Below are 24,516 nucleotides of genomic sequence, written 5' to 3'. Positions count from 1 at the left end.
TTTAAAATGTAGGGGATAAATGAACCCAGAGTATACTATGCTGAGTGGAATATACCTATGATAAAGGGACAAGTACTGTCATGCTTCCACCCTTAGAGTCACTTAATTCATAGAAACAGTAAACAGAATGGGAATTGCTAAGGACTGGAGAGAGGGGCAAACAGTGAGTTGTTACTTAATAAGTATAGAATTTCAGTTTTGCAAGGTGCAATGTTCTAGTAACTGGTTGTACAACAATGTGAAATACTTAACATTACTGAACTGTGCCCTCAAAAACAATTAAGATAGTACATTTTATGCTACGTGTACTTAAGCATAATTTATAAACGTTCAGGGGAAAATAAAATCAAAAACACAATGGAAGCATGGCAGAAGATATGAACTTACATTTCACAATAAAAATCATATTAAAATAGCTCAACCCTGTGAAAAGATGTTTGTTCTCATAGTTAGAAACAGCAAATTCAGACCTCCCTGTGATACTATTTGCTACCTATCAGACAGATAAAAACTTAAATACAGGACCCCTATTTTCTGTTGATGAGACCCTGAGGGAGCAAGCACATTCATAAGTTGCTAATAGCAAACTGGCATGGGTTTTTGGAAAGAAATCTCATCAACAATTAACAGAACTTCATACTGATGCAGCAGTATTTGAAAAAGGCTAATCACAGAGAGAGAGGAAGACAAACAGATTCCCCCATAAGCTGGATAACTCTCCCAATGGCCACAACCCCAGGCCAGAGCCAGGAACCAGGAACTCCATACAGGTCTCCCATGTAGGTGGCAGGGACCCAAGCACTTGGGCCATCTTCTGCTGCTTTCCCGGGCACATTAGCAGGGAACTGGATTGAAAGTGGAACAGCTGGGACTTGAACTGGTACTCATGGGTTACTGGAATCACAGGTGTCACCTTACCCTGCAGTGCCACAATTCCAGTACCCAGAATAAGTGTTTCCATATGAATTTTAGCCTACTTTTTTCTGGATCTGAGGAGAATGTCCTTAGTATTTTGATTGGGATCACATTAAATATATGTTACTTTTGGTAGAATTAGACATTTTGATGGTATTGATTCTTCCAATCTATGAACATGGAAAATGCTCCCATTCTTTTTGTGTCTTCTTCTATTTTTTCAATGTTTTATAGTTTCAGAGATTTTTACATCCTTGATTAAGTTTATTTCAAGATATTTAATTTTTTGGTAGCTATTGTGAATGGGATTGATCCTAGAAGTTCTTTCTCTGCCATGGCATTGTCTTTATATATAAAGGATATTGATTTTTGTGTACTAATTTTATATCCTGCTACTTTACCAAACTCTTTTGTGAGTTCTAGTAGTCTCTCAATGGAGTCATTAGAATACCCTGTATATATGATCATGTCAACTGCAAATAGGGATAGTTTGACTTCCTCCTTTCCAATTTGTGTCCACTTGATTTCTTTTAGTATCGTGGTTTTTGAAATACCATTCTCCACTAAAAGGAGCCAGAAATCATAGAACAAACAACTGATACCAGGGCCAGAACAGAAACTATACAGAGGCCGGCACCGTGGCTCAATAGGCTAATCCTCCACCTTGCGGCACCAGCACACCGGGTTCTAGTCCCGGTCGGGGCGCCGGATTCTGTCCCGGTTGTCCCTCTTCCAAGCCAGCCCTCTGCTGTGGCCCGGGAGTGCAGTGGAGGATGGCCCAGGTGCTTGGGCCCTGCACCCCATGGGAGACCAGGAAAAACACCTGGATCCTGGCTCCTGCCATTGGATCAGCGCGGTGCGCCGGCTGCAGCGGCGGCCATTGGAGGGTGAACCAACGGCAAAGGAAGACCTTTCTCTCTGTCTCTCTCTCTCACTGTCCACTCTGCCTGTCAAAAATAAAAAAAAAAAAAAAAAGAAACTATACAGGATGAGCTTGGAATAGCTTTCGCAGGGAGCAGTAAAGTACTCAAAGAATGATGGACTATATACAACAAGAGCTAAGAATTAACTTACAGCACTCTGTCACTGGATCCAATCTAGGACAACTGGAACACCAAAGCCCAGACCACCGCATTGTAACTCAAGGGCTACAACAAAAATCCATGACTACACTGATATCAATCAGTGAACAAATGATGGAGGGAATGATCAAGTTCTTCCCTTACTACTAAGTCCTATTTAGAAAACACAGAAGGCCGGCGCCGCGGCTCACTACAGTAATCCTCCGCCTTGCGGCGCCAGCACACCGGGTTCTAGTCCCGGTCGGGGCGGCGGATTCTGTCCCGGTTGCCCCTCTTCCAGGCCAGCTCTCTGCTGTGGCCAGGGAGTGCAGTGGAGGATGGCCCAAGTCCTTGGGCCCTGCACCCCATGGGAGACCAGGAGAAGCACCTGGCTCCTGCCATCGGATCGCCGGCCGCGGCAGCCATTGGAGAGTGAACCAATGGCAAAAGGAAGACCTTTCTCTCTGTCTCTCTCTCTCACTGTCCACTCTGCCTGTCAAAAAAGAAAAAGAAAAAAAAAAAACACAGAAAGAATGAGAAAATTAATATTCAGCAGTCACCATACCAATCACTGCTTCAGGCTAGCATGTTAACATTATGGGAATGAGGAACACATACAGAGGAATTCTTTGTTCTCTTTTCACAGTTTTCTGTCAATTCTGATATTATTTCAAAATAAAGATTTTCTTAAACAAATGGATTTAATGAATGGACTTTTATTTCTTCCAATTTTTTTAAAATTAAGTCACTCCAAAATTCTCCTCAGGGGTCATTTTCTACAGTCACTCCATTAATGTGCTACTTGATCTTAAAACTCTTGTAATGGTCTCCAACCCCTCATTCTATCAACGGACTGACCTTTATCTACAAACAAACCTCGTCCCCTCCTTTATTTCTATCTCTAGGTGATCTTATCTATCTTCATGACTATAGACATCATCTATGTAAGCTGTCATGTTCTAAAGCTATGTCTCTACCAATGAGTTCTTCCTGAAATTTCCAGTGTAGCTCAAGTTAACCTCTTGGTGTTCCCAGATCCTTCATCTGTTTCTTAGACATCTGAATAAACAATGCTACCGTTTACTCAGCAAAATCAGGGCAAAACCCAAGAGTTGTCTTTGGTGCTTCTTTTCTGCCCCTCTCCACCTAGTGTGAGAAGTTCTGTCATGTCTACATTCAAAATATATCCCAAGTGGAACAATTTCTCTTTGCGCCAATGTTACTGCTCTAAAGCAGGATTGCCTCCTCTAGAACGTCATCTTCGACAACGACTGGTTCTTCCTGTATTTTATTCTTGCCCTGGCTACCATTCATGTTTTAAAGTACTGAAGCATGATTTTTCCCACTTGGATATGAGGGCTTTGTAGACTACATTAAGTGTAGTGTAAAGTCATTGGAAAATTTTACTCATGAAGATACTATGATTTTATTTACTTTTAATTAAATGTCACTTAAAGAGTTATCGATCATTTGAGTACCTACTATGGAACTCAATACAATAGTTTTTGCCAATTTAAAAGCAACTACACTGGCACCCTGGGTTCTAGTCCCGGTCGGGGCGTCGGATTCTGTCCCGGTTGCCCCTCTTCCAGGCCAGCTCTCTGCTGTGGCCAGGGAGTGCAGTGGAGGATGGCCCAAGTTCTTGGGCCCTGCACCCCATGGGAGACCAGGAGAAGCACCTGGCTCCTGCCATTGGATCAGCGCGGTGCGCCGGCCGCGGCAGCCATTGGAGAGTGAACCAACAGAAGGAAGACCTTTCTCTCTCTCTCTCTCTCTCTCACACTGTCTAACTCTGCCTGTCAAAAAAAAAAAAAAAAAAAAAAAAAAGCAACTACAACCCTCAAGATTAAGAATTAGGTTTTATTATTTTTAGACATGTATATCTATTTGAAAGTCAGAGTTACAGAGATCTTTTATCTGCCAGTTCACTCCTAAAATGGCTGTAACAGCTAGGGTTGGGCCAGGCCAGAAATGGGAGCCAGAAGCTTCTTCCATGTCTCCCACTGGGGTAGAAGGGCCCAAGTACTTGGGCCATTTTCCACTGCTTTTCCCAGGCCATGAGCAGGGAGCTGGATTGGAAGTAGAGCAGCTGGGACCCAAACAAGCACCAATATGGGATGTCATCATCACAGGAAGAGGCTTTACCCACTACACTACAATGCCAGCCTCCAGGAAATAGGTTTCTTTTTAAAAAGATTTATTTATTTGAAAGTCAAAGTTAAACACACAGAGAGAGGTCTTCCATCCACTGGTTCACTCCCCAAATGGCTGCAATGGCCAGAGTTGGGCTGATCCAAAGCCAGGAGCCTGGAGCCTGGAGCCTCTTCTGGGTTTCCCATATGGGTGCAGGGGCCCAAGGACTTGGACCATCCACCTCTGCTCTCCCAGGCCAAAGCAGGTAGCTGGATCAGAAGTAGAGCAGCCAGGAATTGAAACGGTGCCCTCATGAGATGCTGGCGCTACAGGCAGCGTCTTTAATGCCTATGCTACAGCGCTAGCCACGGACATAGGCTCTAGGCTCCTAGTTTTGGCCTGGCCCAGCCCTGGCTGCTATAGGCATATGAAGAGTACATCAGCAGAATGAAGACGTCTATCTCCAACTCTGTGCCTCTGCAACTTGCGCAAGGTTTTTTCCCAAAAATTGTATCATTTTAAATTTCTCCTATACTCTCTTCCCTGAAAGTTTTTAAAAATAGTTATGTCTCAAATTTAAAACCATCATGAATTTTTACTTAATTTCTGCACAAAGGTTTTCGTTTTGGTTTTATAGATGTCTAACTGTTCCACTGCACTCACTCAAAAGACTATCCTTCCTGTGTTGAACAATTTTTGCCAAAAATAAGCTGGTTGTACTTGTGAGTCTATTTCTGAATCACCTATTGTGTTCTAACTCGTTTGTCTAATTATTTCAAAGTAAAACTTTTTTTTTTTTTTTTTTGCCAGGTAGAGTTATAGACAGTGTGAGAGTGACAGAGAGACAGAGACAAAGGTCTTCCTTCCATTGGTCCACTCTACAAATGGCCGCAACGGCCAACGCTGTGCCAATCTGAAGCCAGGAGCCAGGTACCCCCTCCCAGTCTCCCATGTGGGTGCAGGAGCCCAAGCACTTGGGCCATCCTCGACTACCTTCCCAGGCCACAGCAGAGAGCTGGACTGGAAGAGGGGCAACCGGGACTAGAACCTGGCACCCAAAGTAAAACATTTATAAAAATTCAGTTGCAGGTCCCCTAAGAGAAATATTGAAAAAACATCCTGTAGATTTGGCAATGGGCATTGTTGATGTCAGTGTTGAGGTTACTAGAAGCCAGACTGCCCAGAGCAAAAAAACTAAAATCTATGCATATTTTTTCATAATTCATGGATGTTTTGATGATTCCCTCATGTACACAAGTATATCTTGTAATTCATGCAGTTATGCAAACATTTATTACTAACTTTAACAAAAGAAAGGAAGGAAGAGGGGGGGAGGAAGGGAGCAAAGCATCACTATATTCTTTGAATTGTTCTCTTTACATTAACAGGAAAATCGTATTACTATCTTGGGGTGGTTTTTTACCAGTTCTAATACCCAGTAAGGAGGGAGATGCACGTTCAAAGCTTCAAGGAAACATGAAAGACAGGAGGAGGAAGGACTTTTAGGAAATAAAAATAGAGGCACCAGTGCCGTGGCACAGTAGGTTAATCTTCCGCCTGTGGCACCGGCATCCCATATGGGTGCCAGTTCTAGTCCCAGCTGCTCCACTTCCAGTCCAGCTCTCTGCTATGGCCTGGGAAGGCAGTGGAGGATGGCCCAAGTCCTTGGCCCCTGCACCCATATGGGAGACCAGGAAGAAGCTCCTGGCATATCTCTGGCCGTTGCGGCCATTTGGGGAGTGAACCAACAGAAGGAAGACCTTTCTCTCTGTCTCTTCCTCTCACTGTCTGTAACTCTACCTCTCAAATAAACTAAATAAAAAATTTTTTTAAAAAGCAAAGAAAAATAGAAGTAAGAGTTTAGCCTAGCGGTTAAGGTTATCCATATCTGAGCACCTGGATTCCATACCTGGCTCCTAATTCCACCTTCCTGCTAAAGCAGTCCCTGAGCAGGGGAAGGAGTAAGGGTTCAATTAAATGGGCTCCTGCTGCCATGTGGGTTATCTGGCTTAGATTCTCCATTTTCTGGCTGCAGCCTGGCCAGCGCTGGCCATTTCAGGCACTTAGGAATAATATAGGAGATGGGGGTTCACACACACACACACACACACACACACACACCAAAAGCTGCAATAGTTAAAAAAAGGTTCTTCTAAATGTCCTCAGCAGAGACTTATTAACCTCAGCCCTAATCCATGAAGGGGCCCTTGAGGGACTTGGGAAGCTTACATGGCCCTCTGGTCATGTCATAGTATTTGCTCCATTGTGTAACCAGCTCCATCGGTTTCCACAGCCTTTTCCGATAAGGAAATTTTACATGTTGTCTCTGTCCATGCATTGCATTATCCCATGTTGTCACCCATGCAGGGATTTTTTTTTAATCTCTAGCACTGACCATATGACAGGCACATAATAGGTTCTTAAAGCTTATTTGCTTACTTGATAGAGAACCATCAACCTAACATTAGGATATCAATTATTGCCCTATTAGAAAAAGGAAAGCATTTCCTTTATAACTATCACTCTGATTATTTTCTTTTCAATTGTCAGGAACAATACCTAAAATATTTATACAACTAATCCTCAAATAATGAATTACAATAAAAATGTAACTCCTAAAACCCATATTATTGTCTATGTCATGTTTGTCCTCTCGAGCAAAGGGAATAACAATCTCAGCTTCTAAATTTCATTTATAGGACGAGGCTTAGCAAACGGTCCTAGAAGGAACTACTTTATAATAATTTCCTCGTACACTTTCAAAACAAGAAATATAAAAAGTGAACTCACTGCTTTTTTTTTCAGCTCACTGGTCATCTGTCAAAAACAAACAAGACATTATTAAATCAAAGAAGTTGAAAGTGATTTCTTCAGAAACTTCAAACAATTCTAAAGTAAATATTAATGTTTATTAAATATTAGTTACACTGAGATTGACTTAAGAAACAGCATAAACTACAGAGAGTGTTACTTACAGTCATCGGATAATCTATCTCTGGTAACACAGGTGTCCTCTTAGCCAATGTTCCATCTAAATGTTTTTTGGCTCTATCAATTCTGAAATTTATAATGAGAAAAATGGGTGACCCTGTTAAGATCATCTTACCATAAATTATTAAAATATTACAATTTGAATATTTTCCACCTAAAAGAGATGGTCAAGACTTCATCTTACTGAATTTTATGAAAAACAAGTCCCAGTAGACACACCATCAATGAGACTTTAATTTTGAAATTATTTATGTGTAATTCCAAAGGATAAGACTACAAATAAGTCAATTTTTTCCATTAAAACTTCTGTACTTGCGGGTATCATCTCTACTTGAGTGTCACCCCATCAGGGAAGCCTTCCCTTAGCCCCTATATTAGGTAGCATCTCCTTCACAACCCATCCCTTTATGCTCACTTATCTTGCTTCACAGCACTTAGCATTTGATATAATACATGCTGTAGACTGTCTTTTATTACCTTTATCCCCAATGCCTCCAACAGTACCTGGCACATAGAAGGGACTCAATAGAAAGCTTTCATTATCCATAAAATCTCATTTCCTCTCTGCTATCATAATCCAGCTGTCAACAAATATCAAATGTCTACATTATCCAAGTTACTACATGAAATATTGCTAAAATAAAGCAGCAACAAATCTCAAGGAATTTTTTTTTTTTTTTTTGACAGGCAGAGTGGATAGTGAGAGAGAGACAGAGAGAGAAAGGTCTTCCTTTTGCCGTTGGTTCACCCTCCAATGGCCGCCGCTGCAGCCGGCGCACCGCGCTGATCCGATGGCAGGAGCCAGGATCCAGGTGCTTTTCCTGGTCTCCCATGGGGTGCAGGGCCCAAGCACCTGGGCCATCCTCCACTGCACTCCCTGGCCATAGCAGAGAGCTGGCCTGGAAGAGGGGCAACCGGGACAGAATCCGGCGCCCCGACCGGGACTAGAACCCGGTGTGCCGGTGCCGCAAGGTGGAGGATTAGCCTATTGAGCCACGGCGCCGGCCCAAATCTCAAGGAATTTATAAACCGATCAAGTGAAAAGAACAGAGTATGATGTGGGCACTCAAGGGCTTCTTGCCCCTTCCCCAACCCCCCCCCCCCCATTTCCTCCCTTCAGATCGAGACCCTTGGTGCAGAACCAGGCGCAACCTCCCCTCCATTCCTTACAAACAACTGGTCAAACTGACGAGCTGCACAGTGCAACTTGTCTAACAGATTAAAGTTCCCAGAGGCTTCAAAGAGTGCCCTACTCCCCCACTTCCCCCCAGCTGCAAAGTCTTTTCCCTGCCCCCAACAGCTGCAAACTCCTTCCTTAACCAGATAAAAACCCCAGCCCGAAGTGTGCTTTGTCCTGCAGTCTCTTCTCTAGAACAGACTGCCCCCACCTCTTTGCTTCAATAAAGCAACCTGTCTGTTGAGGTCGGTCTCTGTCTCCTTTGTCCATCCCTTTCTGGGGTACGAGAGGCCAGAACCCCGAGCTATTCCAAAGCTCACAGGCACACTCTGGAGTTTCAGAGAAGATGTAAGTCCATCTCCACCTAGAAGTGTCTGTGCAGGCCACACAAGCTCAGCTTTGCTATGAGCTTTACATGAAAGAGATTTTCGGTAGAGATGTGGTTTTCTCAGGAAATGGAGGGAAAACAAAACAAAACAAAACAAAACAAAGACTGTTAGACACAGGAAATATCAAAGGGACAAGAAGGGAGCAGGGAGTTGTCCCATCTGCTCCAAGATTATGAGACCAGGTAGAGACAGGGTTGGAGAATTCAGCTGGAATATCCAGTTAAGAGCCTCAAGTAGCAAGCTATTTATTTAATAAACAATAGGGAGTCTTTAGAGTTTCTGAGCATGGAAGCTTTTTTAAAAGAATTTACTTATTATTTATGTATTTATTTGAAAGGCAGAACAACAAAGAGATAAACAGAGAGAAGGAAAAAAAAAAAAAAGGAGGTGGGGGGAGAGGTCTTCCATTCAGGGCTGCAACAACCATGGCTGGACCAGGCCCAAGTCATGAGCCAGGAATTCCATCCTCATCTCCCACATGGGTGGCTTGGGCCAACCTCCAATGGCTTCCTAGGAGCAGCCCTTCAAACCCACACTCTGATACGGGATCCAAGTATGAAAAGCAGCAGTTTAATCTGTTGACAACGCCAGCCCTGTGGAAACTTTTTTTTTTTTTTTTTGGACAGGCAGAGTGGACAGTGAGAGAGAGAGACAGAGAGGAAGGTCTTCCTTTTGCTGTTGGTTCACCCCACAATGGCCGTTGCGGCCAGCACGCTGCGGCCTGTGCACTGCGCTGATCTGAAGCCAGGAGCCAGGTGCTTTTCCTGGTCTCCATGCGGGTGCAGGGCCCAAGGACTTGGACCATCCTCCACTGCACTCCAGGGCCACAGCAGAGAGCTGGACTGGAAGAGGAACAGAATCCAGTGCCCCGACTGTGACTAGAACCCGGTGTGCCGGCACCACAGGCAGAGGATTAGCCTATTGAGACCCTGTGGAAACATTTTTATGAAGGCCAATCTAGCAGTTTACCAAGGCTAGATGTATTACAGGAGAGAGCCCATCAGAGGTTCTTGTCTTCTCCCAAGAAAAGAATTCAGACTGGAGACATCAAGTAGCAGTAAGCATGCTAGCCAAAATTAATGAAAACAACATTCCTGACAGGCAAGGCAGGCATCTAAGGGAAGAAATGAGAACCTAGTCCACATTCAGACTAGTTTTCAAGATTGGGGTCTGGGCCCCCATTTTTCCTCCCATCTCCATCATCTTGGATATTGTAGTGCAGGGCTTCCTGGGCCTGGAATTGGTGAAATTCTTCCCACAACTTCATCAGCGCAGTGTTCCTGGACCCAATAGCCCCTTGTTGTAGGTAGGCCTATTCCCCTAAGCTGCTCCCCTCTCCAATCCAGAGGGCCGGGTCCCACCCAACATAATTATCAAAGCAGGGCAAGACTTTAGATGTGTAAATGTAGGTCTATAACCTTTCTTCCCTTATTCAACCAAGAAAAAACTCCCATTTTCTTCAGCCCCTGTCACACAGATAGTCTACTGTCTCCCTTGCCACCTAACAGATACAGTATAAGAGGTGACCACAGAGGAAAGCTTACAACCTCAGAAGACTGGAGGATGCCAAGGATTTCAGGAATGAGAAAAAGCCACAATCAAAGGAACACAGCAGCCAAATGAGAGAAATCGGAGGAGTAACAAAGGAACTTGAAGCAAGGGTGGCCACAGGAGCCATGAGATCAGAATGGCCAACTTCAGTGCCTATCAAGGTGCCCAAAAGATGCAGATGAAATCAATGATCACAAGAGTGGGTCTGAAAAGGACCTCCCATGTCCAGTTCAGTACTACCTCTCATACATGGATCCTCCCATCATGAGGTGCATCCATGTACCCCAGCATTTGGGCAAAGGACACCATTCACAGCTTTCTCAGACAACCTGATTCAGCTCATTCTTAAGAACAACAAAAAAAGGGGAAACCTGTTGAAGTGAAATGGACACTATGAGAAACAGTGACTTGATCAGCTCTTGTCCTGACTGTTGATGTACAATGTAATACTTTATCCATTTTAGTATTTTTATTGTTTTGTTCTAGTACTATTGGTTGAACTCTGTAATTAACACACAATTATTCTTAGGTGTTTAAATTTTAACTGAAAAGTGATCCCTGTTAAATATAAGAGTGGGAATAAGAGAGGGAGGAGATGTACAATTTGGGACATGCTCAATCGGACTTGCCCCAAATGGTGGAGTTAGAAACGTGCCAGGGGATTCCAATTCAATCCCATCAAGGTGGCATGTACTGATGCCATCTCACTAGTCCAAGTGATCAGTTCACAATTGATCACACTGATAGGTCTAAGAGTCAAAGGGATCACACAAACAAGACTAGTGTCTGCTAATACTGATAGAATCAAAAAAGGAGAGAACGATCCATCATGGGAAGCGGGATACACAGCAGACTCATAGAATGGTGGATGTCCTAAACAGCACTCTGCCCTCAGAATCAGCCCTTAAGGCATTTGGATCTGGCTGAAGAGCCCATGAGAGTATTTTAGGCATGGAAAGCCAAGACACTCTGGAAAAAAAAAGAAGAAGAAGACCTAAATGGAAGATCTCTGTGAGTGAGAACCCAGTGGAAAGAACGGGGCCATCAAAGAAGGAGGTACCTTTCTCTGAAGGGAGGAGAGAACTTCCACTTTGACTATGACCCTGTCAGAATAAGATCAAAGTTGGCGAACTCAAAAGGCTTCCATAGCCTTGGCAACTCATGACTAGAGCCTAGGGAGATTACTGATGCCATAAACAAGAGTGTCAAATTGTTAAGTCAACAACAGGAGTCCCTGTGTACTTACTTCTCATGTGGGATCTGTCCTTAATGTGTTGTCCAATGTGAAGTAATGCTATAACTAGTACTGAAACAGTATTTTACACTTTGTGTTTCTGTGTGGGTGCAAACTGATGAAATCTTTACTTAATATATACTAAATTGATCTTCTGTATATAAAGATAATTGAAAATGAATCTTGATATGAATGGAAGGGGAGAGGGAATGGGAAAGGGGAGGGGTGCAAGTGGGAGGGAAATTATGAGGGGGGGGAAGCCATTGTAATCCATAAACTGTACTTTGGAAATTTATATTTACTAAATAAAAAAAAAGTTTTTAAATCAGCTACAATTTTCTTCAAAGACAGAGGGAGAAAAAAGAGAGAAGGTGAGATTGAGATTTGCCATCTGCTGGCTTACTCCCCAAATACTCCCAATAGGCAAGGCTGGGATAGGCTCAAGTCAGGAGACTAGAACTCAATTCAGTTCTCTCATGTGTGCAGCAGGGACCCAAGTACACTAGCCATCATCTGTTACCTCCCAGGGTGCATATTACCAAGAAGCAGGATCAGAAGTGGGGGTTCCAGGAAGCAAGGCAAGCACTCTGATACAGAATGTGGGCATCTCAAGCAATGGATTTAACCACTTTGCCAAATGTCCACTCCAGGAAAAAGTTACTTATATGGAGTTGCATCCTTTTAACTTCTCTATCCCATTCCTTCATTCCAATAGCAAGATTTACCACTTACAGTGAGATTACTTTCTGGACATTAGTTTAAGATATTTTTATGTGGGGTGGTATTTGGCCTCATGATTAAGCCACCAGTTGGGATGCCAGCATCCCCTCCCAGAAAGCCTGCTCTATTCAAGTCCTGGCTCTGCTCCCAATTCCAGCTTCCTGTCACTGTATACACTTTGGGAAGCAACAGGTGATGACTCAAGTCACCTCTTCCTATTAACTTTAAAAAAAAAATCTTCCTAAGTGATATGTAAAGTTACACAATTAGTCAAATTCACAGAGCTGCAGAGACTGATGCCACAAGCCTATACCCTCACCAGTGAGGCACAGAGATTTCCTATAAATGATGTTGTTTCAAAGTTCCTCATTTTTCCTCTTAGCTGCTCTGGTTTAGCAGTGCCCTGCTTAACCTGTGACTCAGAACACCAGCGCACAGAGTAATGTTCTCTCCCGCATTCTAGACAGCCTACATGTACTAAGGCAGCCTCAGACTGAAGGACTTGCAAGCCGTCCTATTTCCCTGTGCACTCAACTAAAACTCTAAGGCTTTTTCACAAGGAGTAGAAGAGATGCCTGGAATACCCTCCGCCTTCTCCTTGTTAAATTTAAGACCCTCCTCTGTCATGCCTCCCTGGACAGCCGAGCTCTCAGCAGTGGCTTCTTTCAAGGAATCTGCTAACTGGCACCAGTCACCGGCAGACGTGCTCTGTCATTACCCCAACAGAAATAGGCCTAACTTCCTTAGGCTGTTTTTATATGGATGCCACCCTTTAATAAAACAACCATTTCTGGAGTACATTTTCTCCTACTGGGTATAAATAAAAACAGCTGGAAAACACCTCAATTTTATCACTCCCTTGTTTACTTTGTAGATTAACCATGAAAAAGTAAAAATTGGATAGTTTCCAAGGACTGTGTGAGACACCATGTTCAGTGAAGGGGAGGGGAAATCAATAAGTTCCTGATTCTATAGAATGATTTGACTCAACCCAAGAGCTCCCAGGGACTGGTCCCTGCAAGGGGACCCTTCTGCCCACAATTCCTTATATCACAATTACCACACCTCCAGAACTCCTTCTGTCCCATCCACATCAAACCTATAGTGGTTGGAGGAGGATGCATCCCCCCGCCCCCAAGAAATGCACGGCAATTCTCATCTCAGTATAAATACAGCGCTATGGGCTGGCGACACGGCTCACTTGGCTAATCCTCTGCTGCGCCAGCACCCTGAGTTCTAGTCCCGGTTGCTCCTCTTCCAGTCCAGTTCTCTGCTGTGGCCCGGGAGTGCAGTGGAGGATGACCCAAGTACTTGGGCCCTGTACCCGCTTGGGAGACCAGGAGAAGCACCTGGTTCCTGGCTTTGGATCGGCGCAGCGCGCCGGCCGTAGTGACCATTTTGGGGGTGAACCAACAGAAAAGGAAGATCTTTCTCTCTCTAAGTCTGCCTGTCAAAAAAAAAAAAAAAAAAAAAAAAAAAAAAACACACCAGCACTATGCTTCAGAATAAAGTGTAACTACTTACAGATCTATATAAAGCCAAAGTCAGATTCTTTCTTTGAAACTTCATTCATCCACTCACTTGTTCATTCACAGTGCCTGACACCCTCTCCATATGTGGCAGGACAAAGCCAAGTACTAGATAGATAAACAATGCATGTGTTAAACAACCTGCTTTCTCTGCTTATGACATGCTTCTGCTTTTCTTCATGTCTCCCAAGCATACAAAGTCTGTTTGCTGGCTGGCTCTTCTCTTCACAATCTAAGTATCTAAATGTAACAATTCCTACAGCTTTGGCCCTAGTTCTTCACTCTTCTCAATTCATTTATTCACTTCTCTGTCTCCCATTTCAACTATTCCTCATAGCTTTAAAAATCACCTAAATGCTGTTGATTCCCACATTTCTATCTCTAGCTTCAACTTCTTTTCTTATATGGCCAACTGTCTATTAACATACTTACCTAAAACACTATGTAAATACAGACTCAACCAAAGACAAAGAGAAGCAGACCCCTCCTCCCAACACAGACCTTGAAAAGTGACTGCTCACAATTAACTAGTGAAGCAACTGCCCACTGTTACCTTGTCTACGGAGGGAAGAAGTCCTAAGTTCTGCTTCTATAAACTCTAGTCATAGATCTGTCCTAATAAATCTGCCCCTGATATCTTTTTTTTAAAGATTCTATTTATTTATTTGAGAGGTAAGATTTTATTTATTTTATTCTTTCTTTATTTACAGTGAGAGACAGACAGAAAGGTCTTCCTTCCATTGGTTCACTCCCCAAGTGGCTGCAACAGCTGGAACTGCACCTATCCAAAGCCAGGTGCCAGGAGCTTCTTCCAGGTCTCCCACGTGGGTGCACGGGCCCAAGGTCTTGGGCCATCTTCCGCTGCCTTCCCAGGTCACACCAGAGAGCTGGATTAGAAGAGGAGCAGCCGGGACTAGAACCGGTGCCCATATGGGATGCCGGCGCCGCAGGCAGAGGATTAACCTACTGCGCCATGGTGCCGGCCCCCCTGCTATCTTTTCTACAAACATACCAGGCCCACCAACCATTGGAAGTGTGGTCCTAATTCACGTAGGCTGCAATTTAAGCCCACCAATGCTGTAACAGCTAAGGTATCATGCTGATGAACCTATAAATATTTAAGAAACTTGGGATTGTTGCTCAGTTCTTGGGAAATGATTCCAGTTCAGCCCACTGGCTTAATAAACAGCTTGGATCCTCCATTGTCTCTGGTGCCTGTTTGAACAAATGGAGTCTTCCCACCTCAGATTTCTCTAACTATATAGGCACTTCAACCCCAAAAGATAATTATTGCTGTTGATCCTTATGTCATGGGCTTCAATTCTCTATGAATGACACTACCATCTACCTAGCTACCAAAGCCAGTCCAATATCAAATCCTCTTAATTGTGCCGCCAAAAGACATCCCTTGTGTTATGTATTTCTCTCCTCCTCGACTGTCTCCAGTCTTATCCACCCAACCTTTCCTTCTACTCTTTGCCCTTCTCCTTTCACATGAATCTCTTCTCAGTAGTCAAGGTGATATTTTTAAATGTAAATACGATTTCATGTCTCTCCTTAAAACTCATCAATAGCATCCAGTGCACTTCAACATCTGCATCTCTTACCACATTCTAGAAAGCCCTACACAATCTGGCACCACCTTCCTCTCCAGCTTCACCCCCAGGTTCATGTCACCCTAGGGATACTGGCCTTTGACACGCTAAAAGCATTCATATTTCAGGGCATTCATATTTATACCCTCTTCACTAGGTTGCTTTTCTCACGTTTATTTCAAAGAGAATTCTTCCCATTCTCTACTTAAAGACCATCACCCCAGGCCCTTCCTGTGGGGTTCCTGGGAACACCATCCCTTGCCTGTCTCCATCCCAATATCTTGGTTCTTCATAGCACCTATAACCATCTAAAAGGTTAACATACACCCTGTCTTTGCTATTTGTCTCCTCCCACGAGCACACAAATCTCTTCGTCTTTTCTGTTGTGTATGTATTTAGCATTTGCTAAATAAACTGACATAGGAGAAATATGTAGAAAGGGTTAAGGTTGCATAAAGCGATTCAGAGAAGGCTTTCTAGAAAAGTTGGTCTACAAAGCTTCAAAACTAGTTTAATTGAGGCAGTGCTGGAGAAGAAACTACAGAATTCACGGAGTTGCAAGTAGTTAAACATGACTATGTGAAATAGTTACAAGTGTTTGAGTCACTCCTAGAGGGCTCTTATTTACTCTCTAAATGAACTGAAACATTCATCTGAGTCATAGGAATGCAATGGGCAAATTATCTCCGGCTCGGACTGGCATTGTAACACAGTGGGTTAAGTCCCTGCTTGTTAACACCAGCATCCTATCTAAGTGACAGCTGGTTTAGTCCCTGCTGCTTCACTTCAATCCAACTCTCAGCTAATACGCCTGAAAAAGCAACAGAAAATATACCAAGTACTTGGGCCCCCACCATCCATGTGGGAAACTTGGATAGGGTTCCAGGCTCCTGCCTTCAGCCTGGCCTACCTCAACCTAACTCAACCAGTTGACAAGAGTTTCTCCCTCTCCCTGTAATTCTGACTTTCAAATAAATAATAAATCTTAAAAAAAAATCAGGATCTCTAAAGTACATGAATGGATATTAGTGATTAAGGATGGATGGTCTAATAAAAATATTAAACAATTCATATGATTAACAGATTTAATTAAAAGTAAAATTAGCAAAAATATAAATTATTAACAACCATCAGTAACAGTAATACTTAGTTGCATAAATCTTTATGAGAACGTGGAACAAGAAGCAGGATCCCTCAGAGATGTTTCCCATTTTACAGTTCAGTGTTGGGTTAATATGTTGTAAATGAGATCCAGGTGCTCTTCTTCGTATTTCTCCTCAGAGCTCAGCACAATCAGGTGCCTATGGGATTTCACGAAATAGTAACTGGAACTGAACCAGCCTTATCACAGCCTTCGCTAGTTAGTGCCTAAATTAGTTTCAATTTCCACTAAACGGTGGAGTGGGGAAGAACAGGATATTGGACTATGTTTTCTCTTGTGTGGAAAAAAAATTGCTTTTACTTTCAGGGATACATGGTTATCACCTGTTGCTGAGTCAGTCAAGCACGAGAACTCTGGAATCGGGCTGTCCAGCTCCAATCCCCAGCACTGTGACCTTGGCTAACTTACTTCTCTTTTTCTAGATGAGAAAACTGAGGCACAGAGAATACCCAGTGCCTCACAGGGTTGTTGCGGGCTGACAGTTAAAGAGAGAACAACTCCTGGAAGAGAAAGCACTGTATAATCTTTACTATCTTTAACACTTTTCTGATGGCTTTTCCAATGAACTTGGAGACAGTATTTTGCCCATGGACGAGCTACATAGTTCAACCCTGGTATGAACGTAGACACCACTACTGCACCCGAGTGCAACAGCCACTCACACTAACTGGTTGATCGTCCTCTGCTGCTCCCTGGCTCTTCTGTAGCTGATCAGTTCACTCTGACTTGGTGTGAGGACGCCTATGTCTTTTGGGGGGTGGACGATGGGGGGTAACTTCAACTTCAGAGCCTTCTTTTCTTCTTCGATGGCAGCTCTGTCTGGATCTGACATCTTGGTCACTTAAAGATGAAGACACTCTAAAGGAGAACAAGTTCAAATAGCCACTAGTGTGAATGCAAGCGTTAATATACATATGCTTATATATACATGTCATATACATCTTAGACACACGAGCTTCTATACACACCAACACCAAATATGAAACTCAAGACTCTTCATCTCCCAAGTGTAGAATTAACTGGACAATAGCAGATAAATGGAAAGGGATTCTTGTTAAGAGTTCTGTCACCCACTTGCTCTGAAGAAAGGAAGTCAAGACTTGAAATTAACTGAACTACGTGTTCTCTACAAATCCTTACTGGGCCTGCTTTCAAAGTTTTCCCTAGATGCAAACCACAACCACACCTCAGCAAAAATCCAGTGGTTAAGGAAATAACTGCCCCCTCCCACAAAGCTGATAGCTAACATCGTCAATATTTGCAGGCATTGATGTTATACTTTAGTCTTGTTACTTCCTCCAGATTGTAATGCTATGCCCAAGCAAAAACAGGCATACCTAATGCACAGCGAATCTAAAATATCTTGTAAAATAAAACCTCAACAACTTAGCTACACTAGCAAGAGCACTGAAAGCAAACGCCTACTTGCAAGAGCTGCAGACTCCTGCCTTGGGCAGGTAAGCCTTGGTTTTCGAGCTGTTGGCCAGAGATCACCTGAGCGAGCAGGGACAGTAGCGACCACCTGCCGGGGAGCGGGGGAGGTACCTACCTGTCTGATCGTTTTCCACAGACAAGAGGGAGATGTTCAAAGCTTCTCTAGTGGAAAGAAGGAGGTGCCCAAGTATGAAACCTCGAGAACGCCACCAGCTCCTGGCCGAGAGTAAGGTCAGCGGCGGTCGCCTACCGTTTAGAAACAGAGTCGTCGCCGTGGAAACCACCGCGGCCGCAACCGGCCGGCCGGACTGGGAAGGAACTGCCCAGCTGCCATAGATGTGGATTCCCCGTCACCAACAGAGGGGAGGGGAGGATTTTTTTTTTTAATTGCCTTCTCTTGGAAGGGGCCCGGAAATCAGACTCTTAATACTGTGAAAAACAGCAAGACTTGGGTCGGTTGGAAGAAGATTTATTGTAAACACTCATTCTCAGAGGGGGATAAAATCTTCCAGTCCCTATAGAGGCTTCCTGCATTCAGCAGTTTATCTTTCTGCATTTTCTACTTACTCGGCACTTTCAGGAAATCCTTGGCAAAACCAAACAGGTGTGCAAACCGCCAGGCTGCTTGGAAAGAGAATTGTGAAATTTTGCAGTTTGAAGCCCACTCTTTCTAAATGGTAATAGCCTCCTCAAACACTATGTGTCTCAAAAACAAAACCAAAAACACAACAAATCCTGGAAATGTTTTGGTGGCAAATTTGTTCAACAAAGATTTGAGCACCTTTTACGTACCAGTTACCATGTAAGGAACTTTTTTTGTTACAATGAGACACTATTGTGCCTGCCATGATTTTGGAAATGACCCCCTAAAATATATACGAAAATGCAGCCCCTTAGAGTTCCCCACAAGTGCCATCTGGTGTGCCACATATGTTACCGGAATTTGGGGAGCCATACGATATCACTATATCCTTATTAATAAATCCCAATATTAATAAGCCCAAGAGAGTTCTTGCCTAATATTTAGAGAAGAATTCTAAATACCGGCATAAATAAATGAGGCAGCATGGTACATTTTAGGCTTTTATTTAGTGTGAAAGATGCATAGATTTTAGGGGGTCATTTCTAATATCAGGTACACAGTAGGTGCTCTAAACATGTCATTGAGTGAGTGAATAAATAAGTAAAACTTCTTGGTAGTTTGTAAAAGCAAACTACTTGTGCAGAAGACAAAATACTTGAGCAAGTATGTGATGGGGTTTTGAAGAACAGTTTGGCTAAAAACTACTAGGCTAAAGGGAAGGCAGCAGTCTGTCTCATGATAAACACAGCCTTTCCCAGTTAGTCAGTCAAGCACAAATCTAATGTTGCAGAAAGGATTTTCCAATTGCCAGTCTAGGGAAGTTACACTGGGTGGATCCTCCTTTTCCTACAGCTTGCCCTATAGACTAGTCTGGCTTAACCAGTCTCCACAGTAGCATAAGCCAATGGTATACTTCCCTTATTAAGCCCTAAGCTAACATGTCTTATTTTGTAAAATTATAATTTATTTGAAAGTCAGAGTTACACAGAGAGATGGAGAGAGAGGAAGAAAGAGAGAGGAAGAAAGAGAGATCTTCCAGTCACCGGTTCACTCTGCAGATGGCTGCAAGCCAGGAGCCAGGAGCTTCATCTGGGTCTCCCACTGGGGTGTCAGGGGCCCAAGCACTTGGGCCATCTTCAGCTGCCCTTCCCAGGCGATTAGCAGAGAGCTGGATGAAAAGTGATGCAGCCAGGACACAAACCAATGCCCACATGGGACACAGTCCAACATCCTATATAGGGGACAAGTTTACCCACTATGCCACAATGCCAATCCCAATGTATATCATTTTTTAATGATTTGTTTATTTGAAAGGCAGAATTACAGAGAGGCAGCAGCAGAGGCAGAGACGGAGAGAGAAAGAGGTCTTCCATCCATTGGTTCATTTCCTAGATGTCTGCAATGGCCAGAGCTGCGCTGAACCAAAGCCAGGAGCCGGGAGCTTCCTCTAGGTCTCCCACACGGGTGCAGGGGCCCAAGGACTTGGGCCATTTTCCACTGCTTTCCCAGGCCATAGCAGAGAGCTGGTTCGGAAGTGCAGCAGCCAGGACTCAAACTGGCACCCATATGGGATGCCAGCACTGCAGGCAGCAGCTTTACCTACTGTGCCACATGGCTGGCCTCATGTATATCATTTTTAAAAAGCTTTAAATATGGGGTTGGCGCTGGGTTCTAGTCCCGGTTGCTCCTCTTCCACTCCAGCTCTCTGCTGTGGCCCAGGAAGGCAGTGGAGGATGGCCCAAGTGTTTAGGCTCCTGCGCCCACATGGGAGACCAGGAAGAGGCACCTGGCTCCTGGCTTTGGATCGGCACAGCGCCGGCCGTGGCAGCCACTTGAGGAGTGAGCCAACGGAGGGAGGACCTTTCTGTCTCTCTCTCTCTCACTGCCCTCAACTCTACCTGTCAAATAAAATATAAATAAATAAAAAAGCTTTAAATACAATTTATATGCCACAAAATTCACCATTTATAAGTACACAATTATATATATATATATATTTTGACAGGCAGAGTGGACAGTGAGAGAGAGAGACAGAGAGAAAGGTCTTCCTTTAGCCGTTGGTTCACCCTCCAATGGCCGCTGCGGCCGGCGTGCTGCGGCCGGCGCACCGCGCTGATCCGATGGCAGGAGCCAGGTACTTATCCTGGTCTCCCATGGGGTGCAGGGCCCAAGCACTTGGGCCATCCTCCACTGCACTCCTGGGCCATAGCAGAGAGCTGGCCTGGAGGGGGGGCAACCTGGACAGAATCCGGCGCCCCGACCGGGACTAGAACCCGGTGTGCCGGTGCCGCAAGGCGGAAGATTAGCCTATTGAGCCACGGCGCCAGCCACAATTATATTCTTTTTAAGGAAATTTATAGAGTTGTGTTCCCATTATCGAAATCTAGTACTAAAAAACGTTTCTTCAGCAGTCCCCACTCCTACTTCTAAATTTAGAAAACCACTGATTAGTTTTTGGTTTCTTTAGAGTTGAAATTTCTGGAAACTTCATATAAATAAAGCAATTGAGGGGCTGGGATTATGACACAGAAGGTTAAGCCACTACCTGAGATACTGGCATCCCATATGAGTACCAGTTCAAGTACTGGCTGCTCCACTTCCAAACCAGCTCCCTGCTAATCTGCCTGGGAAAGCAGTGGAGGATGGCTCAAGTACTTGGGCCCCTGCACCCACACAGGAGAACTAGACAGAATTCTAGGCTTCTGGCTTCAGCCCATATGGGATATCAGCATCGCAGGCAGTGGCTTTACCCACTATGCTATAATGCCAGCCCCATTTTACCTTGTTTTTAAATGACAGCATGATATCCAGTTGGACCTCCAAGAAGGATTGGTAAGGGCCATAGCTCTCAAAATCTGACTTGTGTTTTTGTTTTTTTCTCTAATTAGCACCTCAGTTTCAATTATGATTTGGCTTCATTGTGTTTGGACTTACATAAAGGTGAACTGTGACTTACTTGAAAATTTATCTATGGGGGCGGGCATTGTGGCATACTGGGTAAAGTCCCTGCCTATGGTGCTAGTATCCCATACGGGCACTGGTTTGTGTCCTGGCTGCTCCATTTCCTATCCAGCCCACTGCTCATGACCTGAGAAAATCAACACGGAAGATGGCCCAAATGCTTAGGCCCCTGCACCCACATGGGAGACTCGAAGGAGGATCCTGGCTCCTGGTGTGTGTTGTGTCTCCCTCTCTCCATAACTCTTCCAAACAAATAAGTAAATAAACAAATAAATAGCATACATTTGTCTGGCTTTTTTCACTTAATATGTTTGAGGTCCATCTGCACATCGTATGTAACAGAAGTTCACTCTTTTTGTTGAACAGTATTCCATTTTGTGGATATCTCACTTTTGATTTATCCATTTATCAGATGGTGGACATTTGGGTTGCTTCCAGTTTTTGGCTTTTATGAACAGTGCTGTCAGGAACACATGTGTATAAGTCTTTGGGTAAACATAGAGTTTCCATCTCTCATGGAGTGAAACCTACAATGGAATACTGAGTTGAATGTTAAGTCTATATTTAATCTTTTAAGAAATTGCCAAGCTGCTTTCCAGAGTGACTGAGAGCACATTTCTTTTTCAACTTTTATTTAATAAATATAAATTTTGAAAGTACAACTTTTGGATTATAGTGGCTTTTCCCTCCATAACCTCCCTCCCACCCACAATCATTCCATCTCCTACTCCCTCTCCCATCCCATTCTTCATCAAGATTCATTTTCAATTATCTTTATATACAGAAGATCAACTTGGTATATACTAAGTAAAGATTTAATCAGTTTGCACCCACACAGATACAAAAAGTATAAAGTACTGTTTGAGTAGTAGTTTTACGGTTAATTCACATAGTACAACACATTAAGGACAGAGATCCTATCTGGGGAGCAAGTGTACAGTGACTCCTGTTATTGATTTAACAATTGACACTCTTGTTTATGATGTCAGTAATCATCCGAGGCTCTTGTCCTGAGCTGCCAAGACTATGGAAGCCTCTTGAGTTCACAAACTCCGACCTTATTTAGACAAGGCCATAATCAAAGTGAAAGTTCTCTCCTCCCTTCAGAGAAAGGTACCTCCTTCTTTGATGGCCCATTCTTTCTGCTGGGATCTCACTCACAGAAATCTTTCATTTAGGGTTTTTGTTTTGTTTTGTTTTGTTTGTTTTTTGCCACAATGTCTTGGCTTTGCATGTCTGAGAAACTCTCATGTGCTTTTTAGCCGGATCTAAATGACTTAAGGGCTGATTCTGAGGCCTGAGGAGAAGGCACATTTCTACCAGCAACAGATCAGCGTATGAATTTCTGCAATTTTTGCCAATATCTAGGATCATCTTTTTTATTTTAGTTATTCTGATGTACATATCATGGTATCTCATTGCATTCTTTTTAATTTAATTTTTTAAAAGATTTATTTGAAAGAGTTACACAGAGAGAGGAGAGGCAGAGAGAGGGAGAGAGGTCTTCTAGCTGCTGGTTCACTCCCCAATTGGCCACAATAGCTGGTGCTGCGCCGATCCGAAGGCAGGAGCCAGGAGCTTCCTCCAGGTCTTCCACATGGGTGCAGGGGCCCAAGGACTTGGGCCATCTATCCCAGGCCATAGCAGAGAGCTGGATCAGAAGTGGAGCAGCCAGGACTTGAACCGGCGGTCATATAGGATGCTAGCACTGCAGGCGGCGGCTTTATCCACTACGCTACAGCGCCGGCCCCTTAATTTTATTTTTTTAAAGATTTATTTTTATTTATTTGAAAGACAGAGTTACAGAGAGATGTAGAGACAGAGAGAGAGGTCTTCGATCTGCTGGTTCACTCCCCAAAGGGCTGCAACGGATGCAGCTGAGCCGATCCAAAGTCAGGAACCAGAAGCTTCCTCCAGGTCTCCCATGTGGGGGCAGGGGCCCAAGGATCTGGGCCATCTTCTTCATTGTAGTCTTAATGCCTAATATTGTTAACATATTTTCATATGTTTAATTTTATCATTCAGTTGTAAAGGTTCTTTATGTATTCTGGATACAAACATTTTATCAGATAATTCCAAGATATATTCTCCTAGCCTATAACATATCTTTCTCTTTTCTTTTTAAAAATTTATTTGAAAGGCAGGGTGGGTGGGGATCTTCTACCCGCTGGTTCACTCCCCAAATGGCTGCAACAGCCAGGGCTGTGTCAGGCCAAAGCCAGGAGCCAGAAGCTTCATCCAGGTTTCCCACATGGGTGCAGGGGCCCAAGGACTTCGGCCATCCTCGGGTGCTTTCCCAGATACATTAGCAGGGATCTGGATCAGCTGGGACTTGAGCAGGACTTGAACAGGCAGAGGCTGAATCCACAGCACAGGCCCCTGTCTTCCTTTTATTATGTCTTTTGAAGAACAAAAGTTTCCAACATTGATGAAGTTGAATGTAACTATTTTTGGTTTTTAAATTTTCTAAATTTACCTGAAAGGAAGCTGGGGGCGGGGGGAGGGAGACAGAGCAAGAGAAAGAGAGAGAGAGATCTTCCATTCCCTGGTTCATTCCCCAACTGCCTACAGCAACCAGGCTGACGAGTCAAGAACTCAATCTGGTCTCCTACACGGGGGTCAGGGACCCAACTACTTGAGCCATCGCCTGCTCCCTCCCAGGGTATGCATTAGCAGGAAGCTCAAATAGCAAGCAGTCAGGACACAAACCCAGGCACACCAACAAAGGATGCAGTCATCTCACGCAGCATTCCCAACCAGCATCTTAACTTCTGCAGCAAACATTTGTCCCTATTTTTTTCTGTGATGGATTGTGATTTTGAAAAAATGACTTGCTGATGGATTTGAAAGACAGAGTGACACAAAGAGTGGGAGGCCAGGCAGTAGCCAGGAGCCTAAAACTCCATTAGGGTCTCCCAAGTGGGTCGCAGGGATCCAAGTACTTGAGCTGTCGTTAGGTACCTCTCCAGCATGTGCATTAGTAGGAAGCTTGGTTGGAAGCGATGCTGGGACTCGAACTCAGGCACTTGGGTATGCGATGTGTGTGTCCTAAGCAGCATCTTAACTTCTGTGATAAATGCC

At 43.9% G+C, this 24,516-nt stretch overlaps 1 protein-coding gene across 1 annotated transcript in view; it reads right to left on the bottom strand.

Moving 5' to 3' along the window:
• Positions 1-18,162, bottom strand: part of DNAH12 (dynein axonemal heavy chain 12) — a 198,613-nt gene extending 180,451 nt beyond the window's left edge. Inside the window, exons 1-4 of the mRNA XM_051852268.2 lie at positions 18,007-18,162; positions 17,120-17,315; positions 7,085-7,166; positions 6,900-6,926 (exon numbers count right to left, since the gene is read on the bottom strand). Of these exons, the coding sequence (XP_051708228.2) occupies positions 6,900-6,926; positions 7,085-7,166; positions 17,120-17,289 (279 nt within the window). The 5' untranslated portion in view covers positions 17,290-17,315; positions 18,007-18,162. The remainder of the gene's footprint in view (positions 1-6,899; positions 6,927-7,084; positions 7,167-17,119; positions 17,316-18,006) is intronic.
• Between the last annotated feature and the right edge of the window lie 6,354 nt (positions 18,163-24,516).

This window comes from Oryctolagus cuniculus, chromosome 10 (genome assembly GCF_964237555.1).
Source record: "Oryctolagus cuniculus chromosome 10, mOryCun1.1, whole genome shotgun sequence".
In the NCBI taxonomy this organism is placed as follows: domain Eukaryota; kingdom Metazoa; phylum Chordata; class Mammalia; order Lagomorpha; family Leporidae; genus Oryctolagus; species Oryctolagus cuniculus.
This window is presented reverse-complemented; position numbering and strand designations above follow the sequence as displayed.